General features: G+C 39.4%; 1 protein-coding gene across 4 annotated transcripts in view; it reads right to left on the reverse strand.

Annotated features, from left to right (window-relative positions):
* Positions 1–3,480: 3,480 nt before the first annotated feature.
* Positions 3,481–25,152, reverse strand: part of LYSMD2 (LysM domain containing 2) — a 35,656-nt gene continuing 13,984 nt past the window's right edge. The window contains exons 3-4 of one of the 4 annotated variants that reach the window (XR_010921318.1): positions 23,802–23,949; positions 20,484–22,065 (exon numbers count right to left, since the gene is read on the reverse strand). Coding sequence is in view for 2 of the 4 variants with exons in the window: in XM_067555834.1 (XP_067411935.1) it covers positions 21,972–22,065 (94 nt within the window). In the remaining 2 variants the exon portion in view is untranslated. Of the gene's footprint in view, positions 4,337–20,483; positions 22,066–23,801; positions 24,006–25,152 lie in introns of those variants that run through there. The other 3 variants (XR_010921317.1, XM_067555835.1, XM_067555834.1) reach the window with 3 other exon arrangements.

The raw sequence follows: 25,152 nt of genomic DNA on the forward strand, positions 1-25,152 counted from the left end.
CAAAGGTGTGATTTTTAAACCGGTACAACTTTGTATGTGAACACACTTGTACCAGTTTAACCTGAATTGGTTTAAACCCCATTTTAAGCTAAGATGATAACATTTCTGTGGAGACAAGACCTCTTTTTGCTTTCAGCATTCTACAGTTCTGTGGACTGCAGATGCCTTCTCTGTAATGTCTGTCTTATTTTTTAACTTGACAATTCCTTTCATTGAGATCTAAACTGTGCATGGCTTTTAATATTTACCCAATGAGTTTCTTGGTGATTTGCTATGGGCCTGATCTTGCAACCCTTTCTCACAGTAGTTAGTGTCGTTGACATCTAATGTACTAACTCATGTGCATGCCTGAGTCATGTTACAGGTTTGCCAAACTCTGGGAATGTGATTGCTAAGGAAAAGGAAGTGGTTTGGGGGAAATAATCATAAAGAAGTCGATGTTGCTGGTTCTGGCTTTAGGCCCAAGGCTTTGTTCTATGAACGGTAACTCCTCTTCACTCAGTGATGAGGATTCAAACTGGCTCCTGGTGGCTTCCAACTAGTTCCTCTTTTCTTTAGAAGTAGGAGAGCAAAACGGGTTGCAAAATTAAGTCCACAAGAGCAGCCATGTTGGTAGTCTTAGCCTAAAACAAGGCATACTGGGAAATAATGGAAATAAATGAACTCTTCCCTTCCCCCATACATGGAGGGAGACCTGAAGGGAAGTAGCTTGTGCTGATGGTCTCTTCTGAAAGTTATAGGTAAACCCATTTTGTTTAGGGGGTTTTGTGTAATCCTTAGTAGACGTGGGATGCACCTTCTGATAAGTGTCAGGACAAATATCTGAGAGACTAGATGTATTTTACTACTTTCTTGGGAGTGAACTGAAACAAAACCCACTGCAAGGGGAATTTTTTTCTGGTTAAAAATCTCAGACCTCTATTCTTTTGCCAGGCTTGGTGTAACACTTAAATCTCATTCAGTTTAAGGGCCAGCCACTTTCCCCATGACTTAACTCTGGATTGATAACTTCTCTGTGATTGCACAGATTCGATCTGTACCCACGTTATTCCATAATGGCATATTTTCTATAAAATTATTTTTCCCCTTCTCCTCCTATGTTAGTTTTTATTCTCACAAACTTTTCACTTGATTTCCTGAACCAATGTCTGACTTCTATCGCAGTTACCCATCGGGGTAATAAGGAATGTGGATTAATTCTCAAGGCTCAAACCAGAAGACAAGTAACCCCAAATTTATTATTTTTAATGATTTTAAAACATTTTTGGATTGGCAATATGGATTTTGTACAGTTCTGTCTGTCACTTGTTTCATGACCTCTCTGTCCTTAGAACTGATTCACTGCTTATCCCTTCACATACAAATTTAAAGGACCAATATAAAAATGAGGCTGTTACTTTCAAGCATAGTAAATAACCCAAATAGCAATTCTTTGTTTTCCATGAAGATTAAATGCAACAGAAAGTCCAAACCAGTAGAAAAATTACTGTAGCACAAACACAAACAATACTTACAGAAGTCACTTTAAAAATAATTCAGAACTAAGATTGCAGCTAATGTCAATTCATTCAGAGCAGGCTGGCTCTCTCCATGCCAAAGTTTCAAGCATGCAGTCCATATTAATGGGAACCACAGCAATACATTTCTATTAATTTTTAAAGCAGGATTTTTATAATATTGAATTGTGGATCAATGAAGAACTTGAGATGACAACACACGTTAAATAAACCTTTCTAGTAATACAATTCTTTAGTATTTTTTAAATCATCAGTCACACAAGAAAAACCCTCTCAAGCCATGAAGCCTAATAAAATTCTTAAGAGTTGCCCGCAGCTCCAAATCTAGGCTAAGAGCTTGGATCAATTTTAACACTATCTCTAGGGAGTCATACGTCTGGCAATCTGAAATCCTTGCACCAAGGAAAACAATGGGATCATCACCTTTCCTGGAGCACAGCAATTCTGATTTTGTTCCCACTTTTGCTGTTCGTTTAAACTAACAACCTAATTTCCTTTATCTACATGTTGAGCAGTGATCTCTTTCTAGCTCCTGTGAATCCTCACCTCAAGCATGTCCATCTCTCTAAAGAAACTTTTCTACAAGAAGACTCGATGGGCCACAAATAGAAGTTCAGACATGATCCTGTACAGAGATACAGCCCTTTAGTTCTAACATAGACTCACACAAGGCAAGGGGGTACAGCATGCTAAGTATATTTGCTTTTCAGATCTGAATCCAAATATTTTTTAGAGTCACAAGTGAAAATGTGTTTAGTCGTCTCCTAGGCTCTACTTGTGTGTGCAACACAATGACATGGTTACCAGTATCTCCTAAGGAGAGGCCCAATACGAAAATAGCACAAATGCTTTTAGGAGTTACAGTTCTTTGGTAGAGTATGTAGAGAACCAAGGGCTGGCTCCAACAGTGGCTGGAGCAAACAGATTGTAAGAAAGTTACACAGCCATTTATGAGTCTAGTGTTCAATCTTTACCCATGGTCTCTATTCTGTTTTCACAGGTTAGTAGTTTGTGATTTCCATATTTCAGGCAATTGAAAAGACTGTATGGGTTAAAGACAAAGTAAAGGCAGTGGTGAGATTTGTTTATCACACTCACTCCCCAATCCCTTAGCAATTTTCTTTTCTAGTACTATAAATCTTGATGTCACTCTTGATATCTAGAGATTTGACTCTGCTGTCTGAGAATTAAATCTTGCTTCGTCCCCATCCCCAGCAGGCACATGGCAGTTCTGCATTGGACAGCAGAGGTCAAGGACCCCCTAACTCCTGCTAACTGCAGATTAGTGCCATGGGGCAGCACAGAAAAGGAACTTGAGGAAGGAATAGAATAAATGGAGAGTCATCCACGTGTAGTGTGAGGGTGTGTGTAGCAGCCATGTCTATGTTAGTGCTCCATGCAGTGCGTGTGTTTGTGTTTGGTGTGGGGAAAAGATTACCCCTCCCTGATCTCTTGCATATCTCTGCACAAACTGTGTGTTTCCTCAGGCTCTGTACGGACATCGAATTTGTCCCTAGGAACTAGACATAGCAACTTCAGTTTCTAGCTTTTAGTGTAGATTTCCTCACTAGCCAACAAGAGGGCGAAAGATGAGAACATCAACTATTTAGTTCTCATTAAAAAAGTGGCCAATTTCCCCCCCTGAAATAGACTAATTAAAATGGAAGCAATTCATATGAAAAGGTTTCAGCCTCCGGTCATATTTCCAGTCCTCTAAAGACTGCAAAAGTCCTCCAAGTAAATGAGAAGCCAGAACCTGCCAATCTTGATATTTCAATGTAAAATTAAAGAAAGCTGGGGCAAAAAACCTTTGCAACTTTGGGAAGATGGATTATTACTCATAATGAAGCAATAAATGGCGCACACTTTTTGATCTGAAGTTCCCATTGAAAAGTTGATGGAAATGTCCTAACTATATTGCTGTATTCTTTCTTTTGGATTAGTGAAAACCAGACAGACTACATAATGAAGAATAGTCCTTTATTACGGGGGTTTGGTTTAATAAAATTACATTGAAAATATATTTGCACAAAAGAATACACTTATGAACATTTCAAATATCACTATAACACAAAGAAAAATACCTCTTACTATAACATTTTTTCCCCAAAAAAGGCAAGTTTGCAAACAAAGTTATTTTCCCCTAAAGGCTTTCTTTACTCAATCAAAACAGAGGGCTAAAATTAGTCCTTTACAGGAACACATAGATATTCTTTATATATGCACACTTACACACACAAAATTTAGGGATACATTCTGCAGCCTTGATGCAGGCAAAACTTCCATGGCAAATTTGCCTGCAATGGGACTGCAGAATAAAGATGTATGCATCATAAAATTTCAGTCATTTTTATATAGTTAAGTTTTCCAGTGATAAGCGTAACTTTCTCCATAAATATTTAATCAAATAATCTCACACTTTATATTAGCAAGTATTTACAAAATGTATACTAAAGTTCAATGCATCCTGCATAAAGGTGACCTCCAGGCTATATTGTTGCTACCATGCTACAGTTTACACAGAAGGAATATGAAGGCAGTTGCTAGTTTTGGAAGGCTTACACTCCTTATTGATATAATTTAAGGAAATTAACCTATGGAAGGCAGAAGAGGTCAAATAATTTCAGTGCAATTAGTCAGTGAAATTACCCATTCATGATTTATAAAAAGTACATCATGGCAATCAATCTGAAAGGCTTGCTTTTGAATCTTCAACCATTTAGTTCTTTAAGAACTGTGTCTTCATTCCAGATCATCATGTGCCAATCATCTACTTGTGATAGGAAGAAGTTGCATAGGGACTTTCCTCATCCTCCTCTCTGTGGGGGGGAAAATTAACATCACAGTCAGTTTAGGAAGATGTATAATTGACATGCATCTCTTTAGCAACAAACTGCTGTGATGAAGCAGACACCCACTTCTACCCATGATGGAACACATTGATCTCAACCACTTTCTACAGCTGTAGTTACATTACTATGTATTATATATAGTAATATTATAGATACTAATTAATGGCTCCAACAAGAATATGAAATTAAATGTTGGTTTAAAAAAAAGCAACAGCAGCACAATATTCTTCACTGTCAGAACCAGTGCTAGGAAACAGGAATAGTGCGCTAAACTATACACCCATTATAGTCCCAATTCTGCAGGAAGCAGCATGAGAGACATGTGAGTGCAGAACCTGTCCCATTTTCAGTGATGTTGCTCTACCCCGCCTTCTGAGATCACCTGTGTGAATGACAAGAATGTGAATATTCTCAGAAAGAGGGTGTTGTACATTTTTATTATCGTAGGAGCTTCTGGGCACTACTGTAATACAACTGGGATCCTAGTGTTAGGTGCTGTAAAGAAAGACAGTCCCTGCCTCAAAGAACTTACAGGGGTACCCTATAAGGATAGGCAGTGTTAGGAGTAGGAAAGGCAAAATTGTAACCCAGAATGATTAGCTGAGCAAAAACCTCTATCCTCCTCTGGCCAGCTATTCCGTTGACCATATTCCTTTACATTATTTTCAGACCAGAGGAGTGGGATGAAAGGACACCTTTATTCCTGGTTCGTTTCTTTCCCCCCCCCCCCCCCAAAAAAAAAAAAAAAAACCCAAACCAAACTACAAAAAAACCCACCAAAAACCCAAAAAACTACCAAACCCAAAAAGAAAAACAACACTTCAGCTGGAGATCAGAGAAGATGTAAGTTATGTTTTTAAGTCCTCTAACACCGGCTAGTCAGAGTATTCCCTTTTTCAGCCTGTTCTTCCCAGTAAAGGTTACATTCCAAAATCAAAACCCACTCTGAAGAGTAAATTGTAGACAAAGGCAACTGTTTCAATGATTTGCACAAACCCTTACATCTAGAATCAATTTGATTAAGAGGGAAAACAGAGTTCATTAAAATCTTGACCTATTGGATTTTACTGGGAAATACAGTAAACATTGTTAGCTTTCAAATTAAAAATGCAACAGTAGCTAAACAGGATATGAGTAGGAGATCCTGGGGAAGAGAGTAAATTTCTTACTATTTTTCCTGTGTTCTTTAAAAGGAACAGACCATAGGACATTTCAGAGACTTCATTTTTTTTCCAGTCCATTTGTATCATAATTGCATCTTTTGTGGATGACATGGAACTGATTGTATTTCAACAAGCAACACTCTCACTAAGGAACCATGTACCTTACACTATACAAAAAATGAAGGAAATTGGGAAAGAGGAGTGTCAAACCAAATAGCCTGAGAGGCCAAGAAATCAGTATGATTGTCATTTGCACTTAGTTGATAAGCTGCAGGTATAAAAAGCATTCATGTATAAATTCAGTCAACAAAGAGGCAAAGAAAATCAAGACGTGGGTGACACAGCCTGGGGGAGGGGTTCCAAAGCCTGTATCAAACAGATTCTGAGAAAATCCAACTACATAATACTGTATTTGTTAATTAATATTCATTAGGGGCTCACTTTAACAAGTACACTTTTCCAGCTGCAGCTCAGCAAAGGCTGGAGGAGGCCTAGCACATAACAACCTTGTTATGCATACTGGGCTGTGTCTGTGAAATTCCAATCTCAAATTTTCTTCCCTGACTCCTAGAGCAGATATAAGGAATGTACCAAAAGTATGCCTGCAACCCATGATGGCAATCTATGTAAAACAGACTTAGAAACATGCATCCATGTGTTCACTAGTTAAGCAAATGTGGTCTGGCCATTGCTTTTAAAAATGCTCGTTCACAGCTACTTTTAACTTCTACTATTTAAACATTTAACTATCTAGAAAAACTTAAAATTTTTTAGTCCTTCTATAGTTTGGAAACACTTAATATACTTGCCTTGCTGTAACTATCAGTATTTATGGAGCACCAGCAGACACTGGAGCAAGTGCTCTAGCTAAATGCACCCTATGCTTTAGCCAAACAAGTTATTGGGATCACTACAGGGCTGTGTGTGTAAAATGTAATGGCCTGTGCTATACAAGAGAGATCACACTAGATCTAATATTCCCTTCTGGCCTTAAACTCTGCAAAAAGTTATAAATATCTTTTTCTGCAGAGACTGTGTTTTGTGTTTGTTTTTCACCTGTTTATACATTGCCTAGCACAATGGGGTCCTGGTCCACAACTAGGCATACTAGTTGCTACAAAATACAATACATACAAAAATAAAAAGACAGGGTCCCTACCCCAAACTGCTAGTTCAAACACATGTAGCAAAAGTGTACAAATGTGATAAGACATCTGATCATCTGATTTGAATAGAATGGCTTTGGTAATGCAATTTTGCTCTGGTGCAGCCTGGGGAATATCATTGAGTATACACTATTTAGAGCTCTGAGTAGCAGGAGAGGCACTGAAGTGGCCTCTCTGCAGATTTGCATAGCACTGCATTGATTACACTTGGCTCACATTTAGACAGTTAACTTTGCAAACAGAAGAGCTACAACCTTTTTTTTTTTTTTTAAATCAAAGGATGAGTTTTACAGAAATTGATGGAACGTGCCCAGGAAAGATTCCTACTTGCCTTAGGCAAATGGAATTTTTTTTCAATCCCTTAACATTACAAAACTCACATTAAACATACATAAATTCAATTATGCTTTTTTCATCAATCAAAAGAATACTGCAGAAATCTTGATTTAAAAGAAATAGAATTCCAGGTATGTTTTGTCAAGTATGGATAAAATGGGACCAGGGACTATGCTGTAAAGAATATCTGATTGGCATAACAACCCATGAATGAATGGTAATCATTTGGACAAAATTTCAAATAACTGTACACATCTGTTTTCTTAGAAATATTTTTATTGGTTTTTTTTTTCAAGAAATACAGAGCTAAAAGAACTCTGTTCAGTAAAGTAGAAAAATGACTGAAAAAATTCAAACTCCGCTTTTTCTCCACTTATCCCCCAGAGCAGCAAGCTGGAAAGAGACAGCAGGAGACTAAAACATTTGACAAATATTTATTAAATGCCGCTTCAGTATAAAACTTTCATTTATAAAAATTGCCCTCTCATATGTTGTTACTTCAAGATCTATCCAAGGACTCTTCTGGAAAGACCCTACTCTTGGCCACAGTGCAATGGGACCCCATTGTTCGCAGTAGAGTTAACTCAGGTGACTGGTATCCCCTATGAGCAGTCACACTTGCGTTACTGTGTCCTCACTGTTGCTGCACTCACACGTGTGTCAGTAGGACTTTTGGGGACATATCCCATAGTTCTTCATGCTGCAGTAAGCTTACCCCCTTAGATTCTTTCCCAGTGGATCATTGGAGAGCTTGTTTGTCCTTCTGGGCTGTAAAGGGATAAGCACTGGACTATCCACTATGGAATAGTTTAGCCTGCATCCTTGGTACAAAATGGCAGCTTAGCTGCCCAAGTGAAAGCTTCACTCTGGCTTCAGCAAATAGCGCAAGACAGACCAGCTAGCCCAGACTGAAAGCACCACTCAACTCAGGTGAAAGGGTTTTACATGATTGAGGGGGAGGGTTACGGGCAACATCTGAATAACAGCCTGAGTTAACTGCGGTGAAGACAGACAAGTATTAGCAGGATAGAGACCATAGTTTGTATTGCTGGCCAGACTATTCCTTCTTTCCCTGCACAAGGAAGGGAACATGGCTGCCTCCACAACACCATTCTCTGGACAATGTGGAAAGTCTTGACCTCTGGTGAATTTCCTGGGAACCACAAGGAGCCCTGAGGGATCTGCTGGCTTGGAGGTGAGCCTTGCAGCCTCTTCCCTAAGGAAGACAAGCTTCACACCCCCATTTAAACAAAGTGTTCTCCCACTGAGCCCACTCCTTTGTGTTTTACTCTGGGGGGATGATCTAATCTCATGTGACTAAATATCTCCCTAAATAAAGTTTTTGTTGACATATTACACTTGACTTTCCTTCATCATACACTTAAATAAAAAAATCTGTGGGTTCCCCCCTGCCCTGAGACTTTTTTTTTTTGTCCTAGCAAAATGCAGACTAGATACTTGCTCTGATAATTGCCTGGCCAGAACTCATATTTATTCAGATAACCCTTTGCTTCCATTTGTAGCAGCGGGCTTAAAAGCTTCTATCATTCATCTTTTATGCCGATAGTATTTAGATTCAATAAATGAAGAATCTGATCTAAACCACTCTTATTTTAGCCTGTGACCTTCATCTCCTTGAAGGGGTTGCTAATTATGTAAATAGGATCATTACTTCAGTAAATATTCACTCACATCATCTTTAAAATAAATTCCAGCAGGCCTACAACTTCACTTGGGGGATATAATGTTGTCTATAGGTATACAACACAATGTCTTATCTCAAATCATTCTGTTTCTTAATATTTAATGAAAAGTAAATAATACTATTTTCCAGGTCTAGACAGCATTTTGCAGGGTAGTGACAGCAGCCAGCTTTTGAAAAGCTTTATAATGCAGTCTTTGCTACTTGTGTTACAATTACCTTTTCCCATAATCATCTGTTTACAATTATATACCTGATCAAGTCATTCTCCTACATTTTGAATATGTTTTGCAACACCAGGAATTTCAAGGACTCCTTGGAAATGGCATGTGCTTCCTTAGCTACGGTAATATGGACTTCTTAATCATTTGTTTTGCTGTTGACTTTTCATTACATTCCAACCAGCACAATTAAGTTCAAGGTTCAGACAGCATAGAAGAATCTGGCTCTGTTACACTATCATCACTGAGTTATACCTTTCTCAGTTCAATGGGGCTACTCAGAGAAAGTTAATTCTCAACATAAGAAAGGGTGGCAGAACTGGGCCCGTACTGAACACTGACCAATGCCCACAAGCAACACCTCCAGGTGCAATACACTGTATTAAACTCAAAATAACAAGCAAATAAACCATGTACTGCATATATGGACATTGTCAACAAACTAATGATGCTTCCACCTCCCCTTCTGCTATTAATACAACACATTTTATTATTCTTGCAAACAGGGATCTTTGGTATGAAAGAACGAGTACATTTACATTCATACATCTCATGATTCTAAAACTGATCTGAAATCAAAATGGATGACTGTACAGAGAACTTGTACTGGAGAAATGACCGCTGAAGTCTCTATACATACTGATAAAAATAGTCACATTTTGTTCCTGAAAATTACATCCTCTCTGGAGAGGACACTTGGGGTATGTCTACACAGCCCATGGCAGCGAACCTCCCAGGCCAGATTGACAGACTCAAATTTGCAGAGCTCAAATTAATGCTGTACAAATAGCTGTGTAGGCAGCACACTGAAGTTGTGGCTCAGGCCGGAGCTTGGTCTTTGAAGGCCCTAGGGCCCAGAGCCCAAGCGCCAGCCTGAGCCATACCTTCAGCATGCTGTCTACACAGAGATTTTTAGAGTACTTGTGTGAGCCTGAGTCTGTCAACTCAGGCTGGCTCGCTGCCACAATCTGTGTGGCCATACCACTAGTGAAAATAGAAATGGGGCAAGAGAGACTTAGCAGGGGACTCTGCTCCTGAGAAACCCTGTTTAAATATACCTCACACCTGGTGTATTCTAAAGGCAAGATACTTGCTCTCTGGACTTTTTTGTTTTTATGAACACAAGTTTATAAAAATTAGTGGGGGATTAGTCAGCAGTATCCACCAACAGGTGAACTCCATCAAAATAAAGGAAATCACCCCACCTTCCTTTCAGTTTGGTGACAGGGAACCCTCTTTAGCACATCCCTTTATGGCACCTGTCATCCTTGATAAAAGTGTATTTGCTTCACTAATGCTAATTAATTCTCACAAAAGCATTGGGAGGCAGGTAAGTATTAAGCCAATTCTGCAGATGAGTAAAGTACAGAACCTATCTACTTTGCCCAAGGTCACACATTGGCAGGGCAGAGAATTTATATCCCAGGGATCCTGTCTCCTTTCCTCTAACTGCTAGATTGAGCTGCTTGTTTTCCAGACTGATAATATATGTTCCTCTACATGCCATGTTAGTATAAAGAAACCCGACCGCTATAGTAGACAGTGCCTACTCTGATAATTACTTGTCATGCAGGCAACAATCCCCAGGAGTGGCAACCTAAGGACTAGATTATGCCTATAATCTATGCAGGGGAGCAGGAAGAAAGAAGCATTTTCATCTCCACCCTGAGAGACTGCATATTTATTTTTATTAGATGCTCTTGTACCTTGTGGCACATGGTACCTGAGGCAACCCAGTCTTACCACCTCTGGTCTGTCTGTCTAATGCCACATTTCTTGCTCCATCATAGTCTGTCTCCATGACAGTGGCATCTTTCTCAATAGTTTTTTTATGTCATTTGTTGTCCTCCTCTCTTCTGTCTTCCACCAGAGGTTACCAAGCGACTGAAGCTGCACCTCCCTGCCTTCCCCACTAGCCAACAGAATGGTGCAATAGAAAAAGGGAGGTTGCAATTACTATTTTTCCTACAGTGCATCAAAGGAGTTCCTGAATACCTCGTAGTGTCTTCCCTGAGACGATATGTCTACATCTCACTTTACCATGGGCTGTGTGCAGATAATACGATCTACCCCTAAATCAGCAAGAAAGGAAAGTATCCGTTTTCAATGGAACCAAAAGCAAGATGCCAGGTTCTACAGCCTAACTAAACTACATAATCAGGAATGAATAATTTGCAGTATTACTGGACTGCCAGTCAGTATAACAGTAGGACAAACTATGAGAATAAATGAGATGGAGTTAACATAAAATGGAAAAAATAAATCAGAGTTTGAAGATGTTTCAATCTCATGAGACTCAAAGACAAACACTTCTCCATTATGTTAAAAGAGAAGCTCTCAAAGTGAGCTTGACCCATCATTATGAAACAGGAATTAGGCTGTTTCTCAATTGGAAGCAGCTGTTACAGATTTTTTTTCAAACTTTTTGTACAGTGTTTGTACAGGAGACACATCTCAGTAATATAGAAGCAAGATAGCCGAGAGGGCAATTTATTCAGCCCACATCTATTAAGTGTAACATGATGTAGATATGCTCTCAAATTATTCTTCAGCAATATGCAGCATTTTTCTACTCGTAGTACGAATATTTAAATCAGAAACAAGATCCACTATATTAATCTCTTAACAGCCACTAAAACCTTCTAACGCCACCAGTGAAGTCCTTGCAACAACTAGTTAAAGCGGCACTGTGAGATCTTCATGTGCATAGCTGCTCTGAATACAGGTAAATACAACACAAGGGGGATGCTTTCTAAATAGATGTTCCCTTTTCAAAAAGATTTGGATTCTGCCATGTAATAAGGCTCTCTTATGCACCATCTGTTTTCAAGTAGGAAGGAAATACACAAATTTAAGATACACTAACAAATGTTAATGCTGATTACTGTTTGTTCAGGTTCTGTAATAAATAGGCTTCAGTTACAATTACTTCTATGAAATATAAAAGCCTGCAGTATTATTTTTTTATTTTGAGACTATATTATGCTATGCTGGAAATTATCATTTAAGATGAGAGCATCTGGTATAACCTGCAATCCAGGGATCTGATCCAAAGCTCAGTAAAGTCAAAAGAAAAATTCCCACTGCCTTTAATGAGGTGTGGATCAGGCCCTAAATCCTCCTCATATTATTTCTGCAATTAGACCTGGTGTCTTCAGTAATTTGCCTGCCTGATTCCCGCAAATAAAATTTGGTCATAAAAGCCAATCCCCTCTTTTCACTAGTAAAATACTTAACTTGTTTTGCAAAAGTTAAGTACTGGCTGCTTGGTCATATTTTTGCTGCACTAGGAAGTCCTGACACTGCTTTTGTCAATAGTGGATGAAAAACAAATGAAAATGCCATTAACAAAGTTGTATTGGATGTTTACTGTCTAAAAATCCCTACACAGTAAAAGTTTCTCAGGTAAGGCTTGGCGGCAGCTGCAAAAAAAGATAAAAAACCACACCCCGCAAGAAAAGACCACTCACTGCAGGAAATTATAGCTGTTCAGAGGAAATCTGACAATTCTGTACACACCTATCTGATCCTGAAGGTCAAAAGACTCCATCTGAGGGAGCTGGAATCTTTTGATCTTCAGGGCTCTGTGCCCTTGGACTAGAATTATTCTCACATATTATACAGGCACCTACAGACATTTTAAACATATGTTTTCGGTCACGAATCCTTCTGTTTGTGTAGATTTGTACTTATACAACTTTTATCCAAAAACCCAATTATCATATTAAAACCATTTAAAATGGCTGCCTCTGTGTAATGCTGTCCATTTTGAGAATAGTTCAGATTTTCCATCTGATCACATCCTCTTGCCTAGATGGCTTCTCACCATCCTTTTCTCACCTCCTGGATACATCCTCCACCCACTGTTTCTCACATGCTAGCATAATGCTCCAACATTTGAGTTGCAAAAATTCTAAGGGAAACAACACTGCAGTGGGTTTTACTGGGGAAATAAAAATTATGAAAACCTAAATTGGGGGGATGTCTATAAACTGATTCCTAAAAAGTTGGGGGGGGGGGGGGAGAACCAATTATTGTGTCTCATTAAGAGTTGGTCAGTTTCTGTTATGGAAATATACAGTTCTGGAGAACCTCCATATCTAGCAAAACAGTGAAACTCCTTGCCCTTTCTAGAACTGTCCTAAAAAAAGCCATCTACACCCACAAATTGCCAATGCCAGGCTAGGACATGGAGGAAGTGTATTTCCCCATTGCATAGAGCTGTTGTCAGAGGGAAAAAATGGTTCCAGGATGGTTGTTTTTCTTTTTTTGGAGTGAGGTTTGTCAATTGATAGCTTGACCATATACAGAGGACTGGACAGGCAGGGAGCTGTCCTGATAACGGTCCTGATAACAAAGATAATGAAGAAGGATTTATATCGTGGTCCTGTAACAGAGAGAGTTTACTTTTTATCCCATTTGATATGGAACCAAGTTATTGTACTTTAAGGCACAATACTTACAGCTGCAGTAGAACTCTCAAACATTTGAAGCTATTTTTAATCAAGAGATCAATCATTTGCTATGCTTTTTAAGCATAGTAAACTGCACCACACAAATGTTGCCAATGAATTCAAACTGTATATTACTAACACAATGACTGATAGATGAAAGGCTAGTGTAAATATTAAAATGTCTGAAGAAAAATCAGTCCACCTACTGGTTTTGTTTGATGAAAATGAGTCATGAAAACATATGCAAGGAATATTACAGAAGGCATAACAAAAGAGCAATGATGTAAATATACTGCAGCACAACTATCCATCACTAGCTCCGAGTACCAACTATTCCAAAGATAATTGTTTTTTTCAACATTTCTAATATTAGAAATTAAACACCATGATTATCTGAGATACAAAACATCTTTTAAAAAGTTACAATGCTCAAATTGGCAACAGCCACTTTGTGACAAGTGCCTGAAGGTTTAATCGGGTACTAAAAACGTTATTTCAGTGTGAGATAGATCACACATTCCAATGCAACTGCATTTATTTGAATGACTGCGCTATCACATATTCCAATAAAGGCATATACTGTGCAATCATTTAAATAACAGCTGCATGAATTTCAACATACAGAGTTCTTGCACTATGCACATGTCTAGAAAGCACCCAACTTTGGTACATTGTTAGAATACTACTAGAAACACATTTTTTTTTTCTAATCTGCATTTAAGATCTGCATGCACTCCTTGTTACAAAAAAACATTTGAATGATCCAGGCACTTTTAAAAAAAATAGCTGAACTATTTTTAAATTGAAAAATGCCATTTTTCCCACACTCGGAAAAACTCAAACAGTTAAAGCACTTCGACAAAAGTTTACCTTTGGCCAAGAACAAACATGCCCCAAAGGTAAGTTTTTCAAAGGATTTCAGCCCCAAAGGTAAATTTTTCAAAAAGTTAAAACAACTGAAAATAAGGAATTAGAATGAAAGAGGCTCTTAAACCTTATAGTGTCATGATGTGGCTCCATAACACTGAAGACAAGAACTTGCAGCTCTTATTCACATGATAGTTCTACTAACATCAATGGGAGCTGTAGATGCTCTGCACTATTCAAGATTGGGTCAATAAAGAGAGGACAAACAGAGAAAAGAATTCCCTTATTAATGATGAAGGCAAAGCATCTGTCTATCACATTTCAAAATGATTCTATAACAGAATAACCAAGGAGTAATATAATCTAAAAATAGATATACTGTAATTAGCATCAAAGTAAGATAATTAACTGACCTATGATTCCGTAACAGCAGAATGAAAACTATGCCATGATCAGTTTGCAAATCTGCAACTGAAAATGGTCAAGGGGGTAACACAGGATGTTGATTCAGAACTGGGACAAATCCAAATGTCAGACTGATAAAGAACATATTCTTGAAAATGGAAACACTGTCTAGGCCAACTGCCAAAACTCAAGCAACCAAGAAAGCTAAATGTCAATATTGCCATCATCCAGAAAGTAATACATAAAATGTCATATTGTTGGCCCAATCCTGTTTTCAGGAAACACATGAAAGAACGGAGCCACAAACATCCTCCCTCCCTCTTTCTACCAAGAGGCACTTCAGCCTGATACATTTTAACTTTAATCAAAAGCTAAAACCTCAACTGACTCATTGTTCTACTCTTTGAAATGTTCACTTCAGTCTTTTTAAAATATCCATTTACTGCATAATAATTCAAGTCTGTACTTCGTATAATTCTATTTGGTTTAAGATTGTTTGTAAAACCACTCCACTGACCATTTTATCTGTTAATTTTACCCATTTTCAATGTATTTGTAAAATCCCTATTTTAAGTATAAGAAGCCACACTGTGAAACATAATATACCTACCTAATTGTGAAAGACACTGGCAAAAATGAAATAATGTTTGCTTTAAAAATAATATGTGAATTTTTCAACTAGGAGTTGGCACTGAATGATTGAAGTGTGAATGGCTGAGCAATTGAGGTGAGTGTAGACAGGGAGAGTGATTGAACAATTGGTCTCAGTAAGGGATGTCAAAACACGATGAAGAAAACACCAGCCTCACCTAAAACGTTTGAGGGAAGAAGAAAGGAGAGAAGAAAATAACTTTTACCACTCAACTGGCCGAAGAGGAGTCCACCCGGATAACTTTGGAGTCAGCCCACTTCAAAGAACAAAATCTGATCAGGCTTGCAACGATGTGGGTGATCAAGGATCACACCAAATGCAGATGCAGCATGACAGAGCAAAAACCCATAGACTTACATGGGGTCTTTTTCCTATAAAATGGGACAGAAAGATGAAGGCTGGAAGTATGGGTCTACATCACCACACCATCCAGGAGTACTGATGCGCATTGGCAGAACCTTGCTCCTCACCCTCATGCTACTGTCACCTGGCCAGTGACTACCAAGAGACTGGTAACTATAACATCTGTGAGACCCCTATGTATGTTTGTCTGTCTCGCTGTCTGTGTATGCCTGTCTATGTGTATGAGTATGAATGAAAGTACCAACTGAAACATGTGTCAATGAAGTATACTTTATTAGCAAGAATCTCTGTATTGTAAAGCACAATATTGATATTGTTACAGTGTTGATCTTGTTTCCTTGGTATTTCCATTATTGATACTATTTACCAAATTTCTTTATTCACAATAAACGTGGCTTGTTGCCTTATCCGTTGAAAAAGATCCTGTGATATTTGTTATTTGGATAACAATATCCAACAGCAGATAAATGTCACAATAATAAATAAAGCCAACCAAATATAACATTCATGCAGAGCAAGGCATGAAATGCAACTCACCTTAAACTTTTTCCAAGGGAAGATTTGAGTTTAAATTTTTAAATATTCCACAGTTCAGAAGCCACATTTACCCCTCCCAGAGGGGAACGCGTTCTGAAAACAGGTACATCCACTCTCTATTGGGAGGGGTTTGCAACCATGGGAAGAGGGAAGGTGAGCACAGAACGTAGGCTGGAAAATGCATAGCTTTTCCCCAGTTCTGCTCTCTATAACTGACAGTCCAAATTGCATAGTGTTCAAACAGACAGTCATCACTGGACAGGGAAGGAGACAGCATGACATGTTGGCTCCATTCTATGAGGCGACAGCTCTTTTCTCCAATTTCTTTGCTCTCTTTAGTACCATGAAATGGACGGAAGCTTACAGCTCCTAATGTTGAGGTTTGGAGGAAAAGATACAAGGAGGTCTTTTCCATCCTGAACTTCTATTTTAGTTAGCCTCTGTGATTTAAGTGAGATGAGGAAAACTTGACGAATTCTGAAGTATAAAATGGAAGCTAATACAATGAGTCCTGGCAAAATGCCCACAGCAAAAAGATTGGGTACTAGTCAGGAGCCAGTGAAAAATAATGCTGAATGCTGACTGAGGTCTCCACTTTCCAATTTTAAATGATCTTTTTACTGATAAATTCTTCTGAAAGTTGGCTGGTTCAGGATTTAGGGTTTGCTTACACCATGATCCTGACACTTTGTGCAAAAGATTTATTTATGTGCTCCCAAATAGACCAATAGCTCAATGCTCCAGAACTCACTTAAGCAAAACTGAAGTCAAGGGGAAGTTTTCACTAAGGCCTGCCTATTTTCACACACTATAAAAACTTTGATACATAGTAACGACCCATGTGATAAGCCCCTAAAATGAGAATGTGGGTGAGTGTAGGAAAGGCAGCTGAACACCAAGATGGAGTTTAAACACTTTATGATGCGCTTCACTTGTAAAAAAATAGAAAAGTAAATGTAGAGAATGTAAATGCAACAGGGCTTCTCTCAGCCAAAGTCGTTATAGAACACGGCTTGCTTCAGCCAAGTCAGGAGAGAAAGCACCTGTCTCCTCCCCAGAGAGCTTTCTTTGCTGACTCACTGCCAGACTTAGTCCCCAGCCTTCCATAGCACATCCCTCTTATACCACAAAAGGGGATATTAACTCACCACAGTTGGCCCAGAACACTGCAAATCCCTGAATGCAGGGATAGTAACTATAGTTCTAACCTTTACCTGGAAGAAAGGGATTAACCCCATTCCCTGACATACTCTGAAAGGGATCCGTGCATTCCACCATACTGAATGTACCAAAATACTAAAAACTTCTATTTTTAACTTACCTTTGGCTTGTGAGTGCTATTATATTCAGTTGGATTAAAAGATTTTTTAAATCTGTGAATTATGAAAAGCAGCAAACATGGATGATAAAGTTCTTTGGGACAGAAAGTGTTATTTTCTGTGTTTGTACAGAATCTAGCACAATGGGGCCTAACCTGATTATGATCTTTAGGTGCTACCAAGCCATAAATGTTACATAATAATTACAGAAAGCTTGCCAACATTTTCCTTACCGAATATACAAGTATCCTAGCATTTACAATATTTCCCTAACTTCCTGGTCTTGCTGAAAGATCTATCATGAATATTTTCATTATCTAATGGAAAACATTTAGTTGTCTAAGTTTCCTAGGGCCACCACTGTAGATGGGATCAGAGAAAGTGGAGTAATATCGACTGGAGAGGAACACTCATGTTCCAAACTCATTATTGCATGTTCAGAGCTAACTATTTTTAAATGCCAGAAATTTATCACAGCACCCTGTTCTTCTAGTTCAAGCTAACAGACCTACCCCACTCTTTGATGATACTGAACTTGGAAGCAGCACTAGGCTGAGAGCAGATATATCAGTCTTAGAATGAGGCATTAATTAATCTCTCTTCATTTGTTCACTGAGAACTGCTTAGGGCCACACCAGAAGCATGAACTTAGGAACTGAGCATTTATCACTTTTCCAATGTATACAATTATGCAAGAATGGTCTGTAAATACAATTATCAGCTCACTTAGCAAGCCCTTTGCATTTTTATTAAACAGCAGAGTTACCACAATATTCCATAGGGCAAGTCTCCTTGCTTTTAACCACCACACTACTTTAGTAATGTAGTCTTCACACTGTATGACTTGCTTTTGATACTGGTTGGAATGCATTTACAAACACCAGGAAAGATTATTAGCAATAGCAAAACATCATTCTGTGACCAGTAAGATTTCATATAATTTCTAAGGTTAATGTGTGTTGACACAATGAGATTTTCAAATCAGTCCATAGAATGTTCTTTACTGCATGTCAAGCAGAAGCTGGCACAGTCGTATGTACTGTCTGTCAACTTTCCTTCTAGCAAAGCTTAAATTCTTTAAGGACAAAGCAGTGCTGGAATTGAGCTGCTACAAACCAGGGAGCCCACTCTTACTAGTTAAACAATCCTGAGAAGTACACAAGGGTCTTTCATTAACTACTATGGGACTACGAATCAGAGAAGTCCTGGGGAATGATCAGAGGTTCTCAGTGAACTACATGGGCTGAGGATTACTGTAATTCTTATATTTCTGCAAAGAGAAGTTTAAACTATGCCTACTCAGTTGCCTTGGGTTTGGGGGAAGGTAGCCTGCATCATCTTTTCCTCCCAAACACACCCACATAAAACAAACCAAAAATTAATCCAAACTCTAATAAATCTAATATCCTGAAACTAATATCCCAGCAAATGGCATCTCTATTTAATAACAGATACGTCTATTCTCTGGTTAGAGGGACAGTCATTGCTCTGGTACTTGAGGCCTAACGGCCTCTGGGTATATTGTGTTGACAGGTTTTCAGAATATATTAAAATGGTGTAAGAGCAACATGCTGGATTGGAATTCTATGAAGAGTAAAGGAAATGGCCATGAAAGGCACAACATACAATGAACGAGAAGGTTCATGTGTCATGAATTTTAAAATATTTGTCTCCAATTCAGGTCAAATGATCTTTCTACAGAGAACTAGTGTGCAGAAATGTCAGCAGTTACCATACTCAGAATGGGGAAAGGGAAAAAAACTAGGTGGTTTTCTTAATTTCTAAATTATCTTTTAGCTAAAGAGAAGCATAAATATTTCTAAGTCTAGTTTGAAGGGTCAGTTCAGTAATTTCTCTTACAGACAAAAGTTGTTACCATTACCGTATTATGTAACTCTCTTCTTCAGCAGAGTATTAATAAGAGGGGTTTTCCTCAATTAATAAATAAGAGCACAGTTCTGCTCATGTGTCCCAGCATTGCATAGGTTGATACTCACTAACACTCCAGTCCTAATAGAGGCAAACTCCCATGTCTGTAAAGTCAATGGAAGTTTTGCCTGCATGCTGCCAGATCAGGTCCTTCTAAGCATATTTCTTCAGCGTTCTGCATGATATCATGCTTCCATGATAGACTGACATAAATGATCTTCCTGGCAGTCAAAACAGAATGTTGAATCCTTCTCTTATCATAGGCTCAGGCCAACACACCACAGTATGAATATCTGTATACCATTTTGCACTAGCCAGTATGATGAAGTCCCTGCTGTAGTGTTCACATATGACGTATCAAGCATATTTTGCATAGAGAATTGTGCAGCTTTAAGAAAATAAATGGCATCAGTCTACTTTCTACTCTTCTGCAGCAGTGCCATGTCTTATGATAGACAAAAGATTAAACTATAATGAATATCAAGGGGAATCTTTATGAAAGCCACTGATGCGGTCCATCTTTTTGGTTCTCATCTCACAGATTAACTAAACACAGCCTCTGTATCACAGGCTCTCCTTAAATTCTGACCTGGGCTACGCAATCATTGAAATAATAGCTTCCTACATTACAAGGAGATGTAACTGATGATGTCACCATGTCACTGAATGGCCCTGAAGGCTCTATTACACTCTAACTGTACCGAGTTGGGAGTAATATTTTCCTTTTTGTGGTTGTAGGTTATGCATTGGAAAAGGCTTTGTGGACTCCCTGGATTTTTCCCGTGTGTTATTCTCTTAGCTTGTAAACAGCTTTTGTAATGATTTGGTCCTTTCCTATTATAAAACAAGTAAAAAACAAAGAAAACTGGAGTTCCCAGCTGAAAGAGTCAAGATATAAATCTGGCTTTGAGCTGGAAGGATCTCTCTGAACAGGGTTATAGGGATGGCCTGAACTTTCATGCCCACACAGCTTTACTCCACTCCCCCGGGTCAATGTAACAGGGCCCTCAACACCTCCACCAAGTTGTGAAAACTACTGGCTTCTAGGAATTAGAAGCTGCTGGGGAATTGGAAGGTGCTTGTGGTCATCAGTGACAGATTGGAGGGGATAATAGGAAGAAATGGAAAGTGGAAACAATAGACAGTTTGTGTTAGTAGCTTTGCTCATTTTGTTCAAAGATAGGATATTCAAATAAGAAATGGAAGTCCCTTCTAGTCCAACAAAGTTTTCTCCACATCCATTATTTGGTAACTGCACTTCTGTTGTACGTATTAGCGTGTTCTGAACTCCGAAGTAGCTGTTAGTATAACAAACAATATACTGGCACCCAATATGGTGCATGGTTTATAACCAAGCTCAAGGACAAGCTTTATTTTCCATGTTAAGAGCATTTGTAAGAGTCACTACATACTTAAATTCAAGCAGAACTGTTCATTGTTATGTTAAGCACAGCCCAAGAAGCTTAGAATGCTTGTTTTAGTCACCCCAAGGAAGACCCAAAATTTGCTGATGACAAATTAAGGGCTTAACCCTGTATATCCACTCATATATGAAGCTCTCATTGAAGACAATGGGAATTCTGCATGAAAAGGGCTTTCAAGACTGAGCTCCATGTTGCTTTATTCTACGGCTAATGAGGAACTCTGCACTAGTTATGTGGCTCAAAAACAGAGGCTACTATCTTTAACCTTAAAAGCACAGATTTTCAGAATTGCAAGCTATGGCTGTAGGAGGGCAGATTTAATATATACACCTTCTACCAAAGGGTGAAGGTAATTCAAGTTGCATATATTATGCCTTTCAGGGAGACAAGTGCCCCAAATGAACAGTTACACACATACCACAATATTATACATAAGTTTGCCATGGGTTGTAGTGACCAAACAATTTTTCATTTAAAAACAAAATGGAAATGTTTATTAAAGAGATTTTTAAATACACTAAAATAAAGAAAAGTGATGTTACTTTCTCACATCCTCCTTCAGGAAAGGAGAATGGAAAGAAAGCATCACAACATTTTTATAGTGCTGTCTATCACACTTGCAGCTGCCATTGTCAGCCCAACACAAACTGCAGGTGCAGAAGGACATCTCTACAAATGCTTCTCATTCACAAATAATGAACACTAGCCATTGCTTACAGCACATAACAGCACACATGAGCATTAATCTGACACTTAACCCTACTTTTACCTAGCATCCAACAGCTGTTCTAATCCAGCAGTTCTCAAACTGTGGGTCAGGACCCTGAAGTGGGTCAAGACCTCATTTTAATGGGGTCGCCAAGGCTGGTGTTAGACTTGCTGGGGCCCAGTGTGGCTGGGCTCAGGTTACAACCCTCCACCCCCATCCATGGCTGAAGCCCTCGGGCTTAGGCTTTGGTCTTCCTTCCTAGGGTTGTGTAGTGATTTTTGTTGTCAGAAGGGGGTTGTAGTGCAATGAAGTTAGAGAACTGCTGCACTAATCAAAGCCCTTGAGTTAACAGTTCTTAAGATCTTGGAACAAGCACAAATATCCTCAAAGACTTCTTCAGTTCATTGCTGTCTCTTTTTATTTCTCTTTGGCTGATAGTAATGGAGCAACTGTAAAGAAAACAAAAACCAATTAACTTCATATCATGGATGTCATAAATGCTCCATCTTCCCTTCCTGCGAATGAGCTTAGTATTGGACAATTCAGCAGAATTTCAAGTTACAATGTTCTATTCCCAGAGCTAAACGTTTTCAGGTAGCCAGCAGCCAGGGTGTTGCTTATATAAGCAGACAAGGATATTTACAGTAACTGTTTTCAAAGGCAATATCATTCCAAACTCTAACCTGAGGGAATCACTAAAGATCCATTCCGACCCCTCCTTCCCAGCCCAGTGGTCATAAGGCACAAATTACATATCCGTGCCCTAATCTACTGCATTCACCCATGAGAATTCTCTTAAGGATATTGTAAAGAGCTTAAACTCATGTGTTGATATTTCAATGTTTGAAAAAAATCACAAAAAACTTAACATATCTAGTGTAATGCCCTGTATCTTGCTTAGTTGTGTACACATGCAGAGTACAAAACACATACTAGGGCAAGAAAGAACCCTTAGAGAATAATTTATGGAAAATTCAATCCTATAGAACATTTGTTTTTCTGCCAGCCAGGAGTAAAATTGGATAGCAGTGACTACACATCCTTCATAGTCCTGACATCGGAATTACAAGGGTTCGCTACGGACACCATAGTAGTTAACAGTTTGGGGAAAAAAGGATTTAAAGCATACCAAGATAGGCTAAAAGCAGATGTGCAAAAATCAAAAGATAACATGGCTTTGTTTTTATTTTGCTTTTTTCTATGCCCCTGAACCACCATTACCACACACATCCTCCTGTATATAAATAAATAAAATATAATTTTACATTTCTTTGCTTGGTGGCCAGAGACTGAATAATAATTTTACATTTATAAAGCCCCATGAAGTACCACAAAGTGCTACATAGGTAGCATGTATCAGGGGCATGGACAGAAATTTAACTTTGACGGCTTTTGAGGAGGGCACAGTACCCCGTGAGGAACTCACTCTCCCCTCCCCCCGAATCTGGCAGGAGCTCACTCTTTCCTCCCTCCCACTCCCGCCCTGGCCTCAGCAGGAACTCGCTCTTCCTTCCCCTCTCCCCAGGGCCAGGAGGAGCTCGCCCCCCCCCCCCCACCTCCAGTGCCACGAGGAGTTCTGTGCCCCTGACGATTACTGGGGGGGGGGGGCGTGCCCCCGCTTGTCCCCCCTTGTGTGTGCCCCTGATATACATGTACTACTACTGAAATGCAGTCACCTCTGGGGAGGAGGGTAGCAGCCAAACACTGTACAGCACAACAATGGCTGTAGTTAAAGATCACATGGAACTAACATCCACACAAGGCATACAGGGCCTTCAGGTTTAAGGTTTCATTCAAGAGACCGCCTTTACAACCTTCATGTTACTCAGTTTTCTGTTTAGGTAAGATGAAGGGCTGTATTTATAACAGAGAATGATTTAGATATTCCAAAGCTGAGACTCTGGTCACTAAGCTATCCAACACAAGGTAGATTAGGGTCGTTTCAAGGAGCATGGTTAAAATGATAGAATTTTTGAAAGGTGACGGTTAATTGAATTCAGGTATTCATCTTGTATTGCACTTGCATTACGCCTGATCCTGCAGCAGCTCTGCATGCAGAACTCCTGTTGAGCAATCAGGATCAGGCCTACTATGTGTAGCCGAGTTTCACTGTGTAAGAGTGCATGAGACGGAATTTAAATTTTAAAAAGCCTTATGGGGAAAAAGTACTCAATGAGCAACTTACCACATGCCATGTCCCTTTAGCCTGCATGTCATACTACCAGAGGCATGCTGAGAGGAGAAAGGTGATGGTGTTTTTGGAATTTTTGAGCCAATCCTCTGCTGCTGCTGGTGTCTTCTTTCCTCAGATGTCAGAGCCGTTCATCTACACCCTGGTTCAAAATGTAGCAACATAACGAACGTGTTGCTCTTCTTCCATCTCTGCAAACTAACATTTGAGTATATTCCAATGCTGATGAATATCCCATAATCTCACATGATCTGGAAAGCATTCTACTGTGTGCCGAGGCCATTTGAAATAGAATGCACAGGGTCAATGTAACTGAAACTTAGCATTTTTACTTATTTCACTTTTACCTTCATATAAAAAGGTCTTCAGTATAGCCATACCATAATCAACATGTAATGACAACAGAGTAACACTAACAGAGTGGCCAAATGGTGCTCAAGGTACCTGTGATGTTGGCCCTACTCTGGCCTCTAAGGGGCTAACAGAGCCCCAGGAGGCTGTGCCAAAAGCAGCCAATAGGGTAGGGGTTGCGAGTAACAGCCAATCAGGCCCCAGCAAGCCCATATAATAAGAGCTGTAGGGCAGAACAGGTTCAGTCACTGCCTAGAGCTTGAGGAAAGCACTGTGGCTGGAGTAGGCTGCAACCCTGTAGCATCTTGGACAGAGCAGTGCAGACAGAAACTCAAGGAGAAGAAAAGGAGATGGGCTGCTGAGACTGAGGAGGATGCTGTGGCCATTGGGAAGTGGCCCAAAGAAATGCAGTGACAGAGGCAGAGGGGTGCAGAAGGAGGCTGTGATCCCCAGGGTCACTGGGCTGGAACTTGGAGTAATGGGTGAGCCCAGGTCCCCAAAACTTGCCACTGGTGAAATGGCAGGACAACTTACTGCAGTTGCTACTAGGGAAGTGGCAGAACTAGGAACTAAACTCCCTGAGGTGGGGGGGACACAGACAGTGACATGGCTAGAGAGCTGAGTCATGAAGAGGAAGCTGGAAGAGGGGCTGCAGGTGGACAGAAAGGCAGTGAGGATGTGCAAGCTGTGGATAGTGGCCTTGAGCTAATCCCCACGATGATCAGCAGGCGGTACCAGTCGCATGGTGAGTAAAGTGCACTATGACAGTCCCATAACACGTTGAGTATGATTATGAATCTATGTTGTATATAGCAACTTTCACACAAACTGTATCCTAAAAGGCTTTATAGCATTTAAATACATTTAGGGTGGAAAAGACCATGGAAAGCATGGGAGAGGAAGTTTTTCAGAAGCACAGAAGTTTTTCAGATAAAATTTGAAAGAGGTGAGGAGGAAAAGACATTAGACTTTGCCAGATGTCAGAAGCTACAGA

Source organism: Emydura macquarii, unplaced genomic scaffold, assembly GCF_026122565.2.
Source record: "Emydura macquarii macquarii isolate MOO-44397 ecotype Brisbane River unplaced genomic scaffold, CSIRO-AGI_Emac_v2 contig_1644, whole genome shotgun sequence".
Taxonomy (NCBI): domain Eukaryota; kingdom Metazoa; phylum Chordata; order Testudines; family Chelidae; genus Emydura; species Emydura macquarii.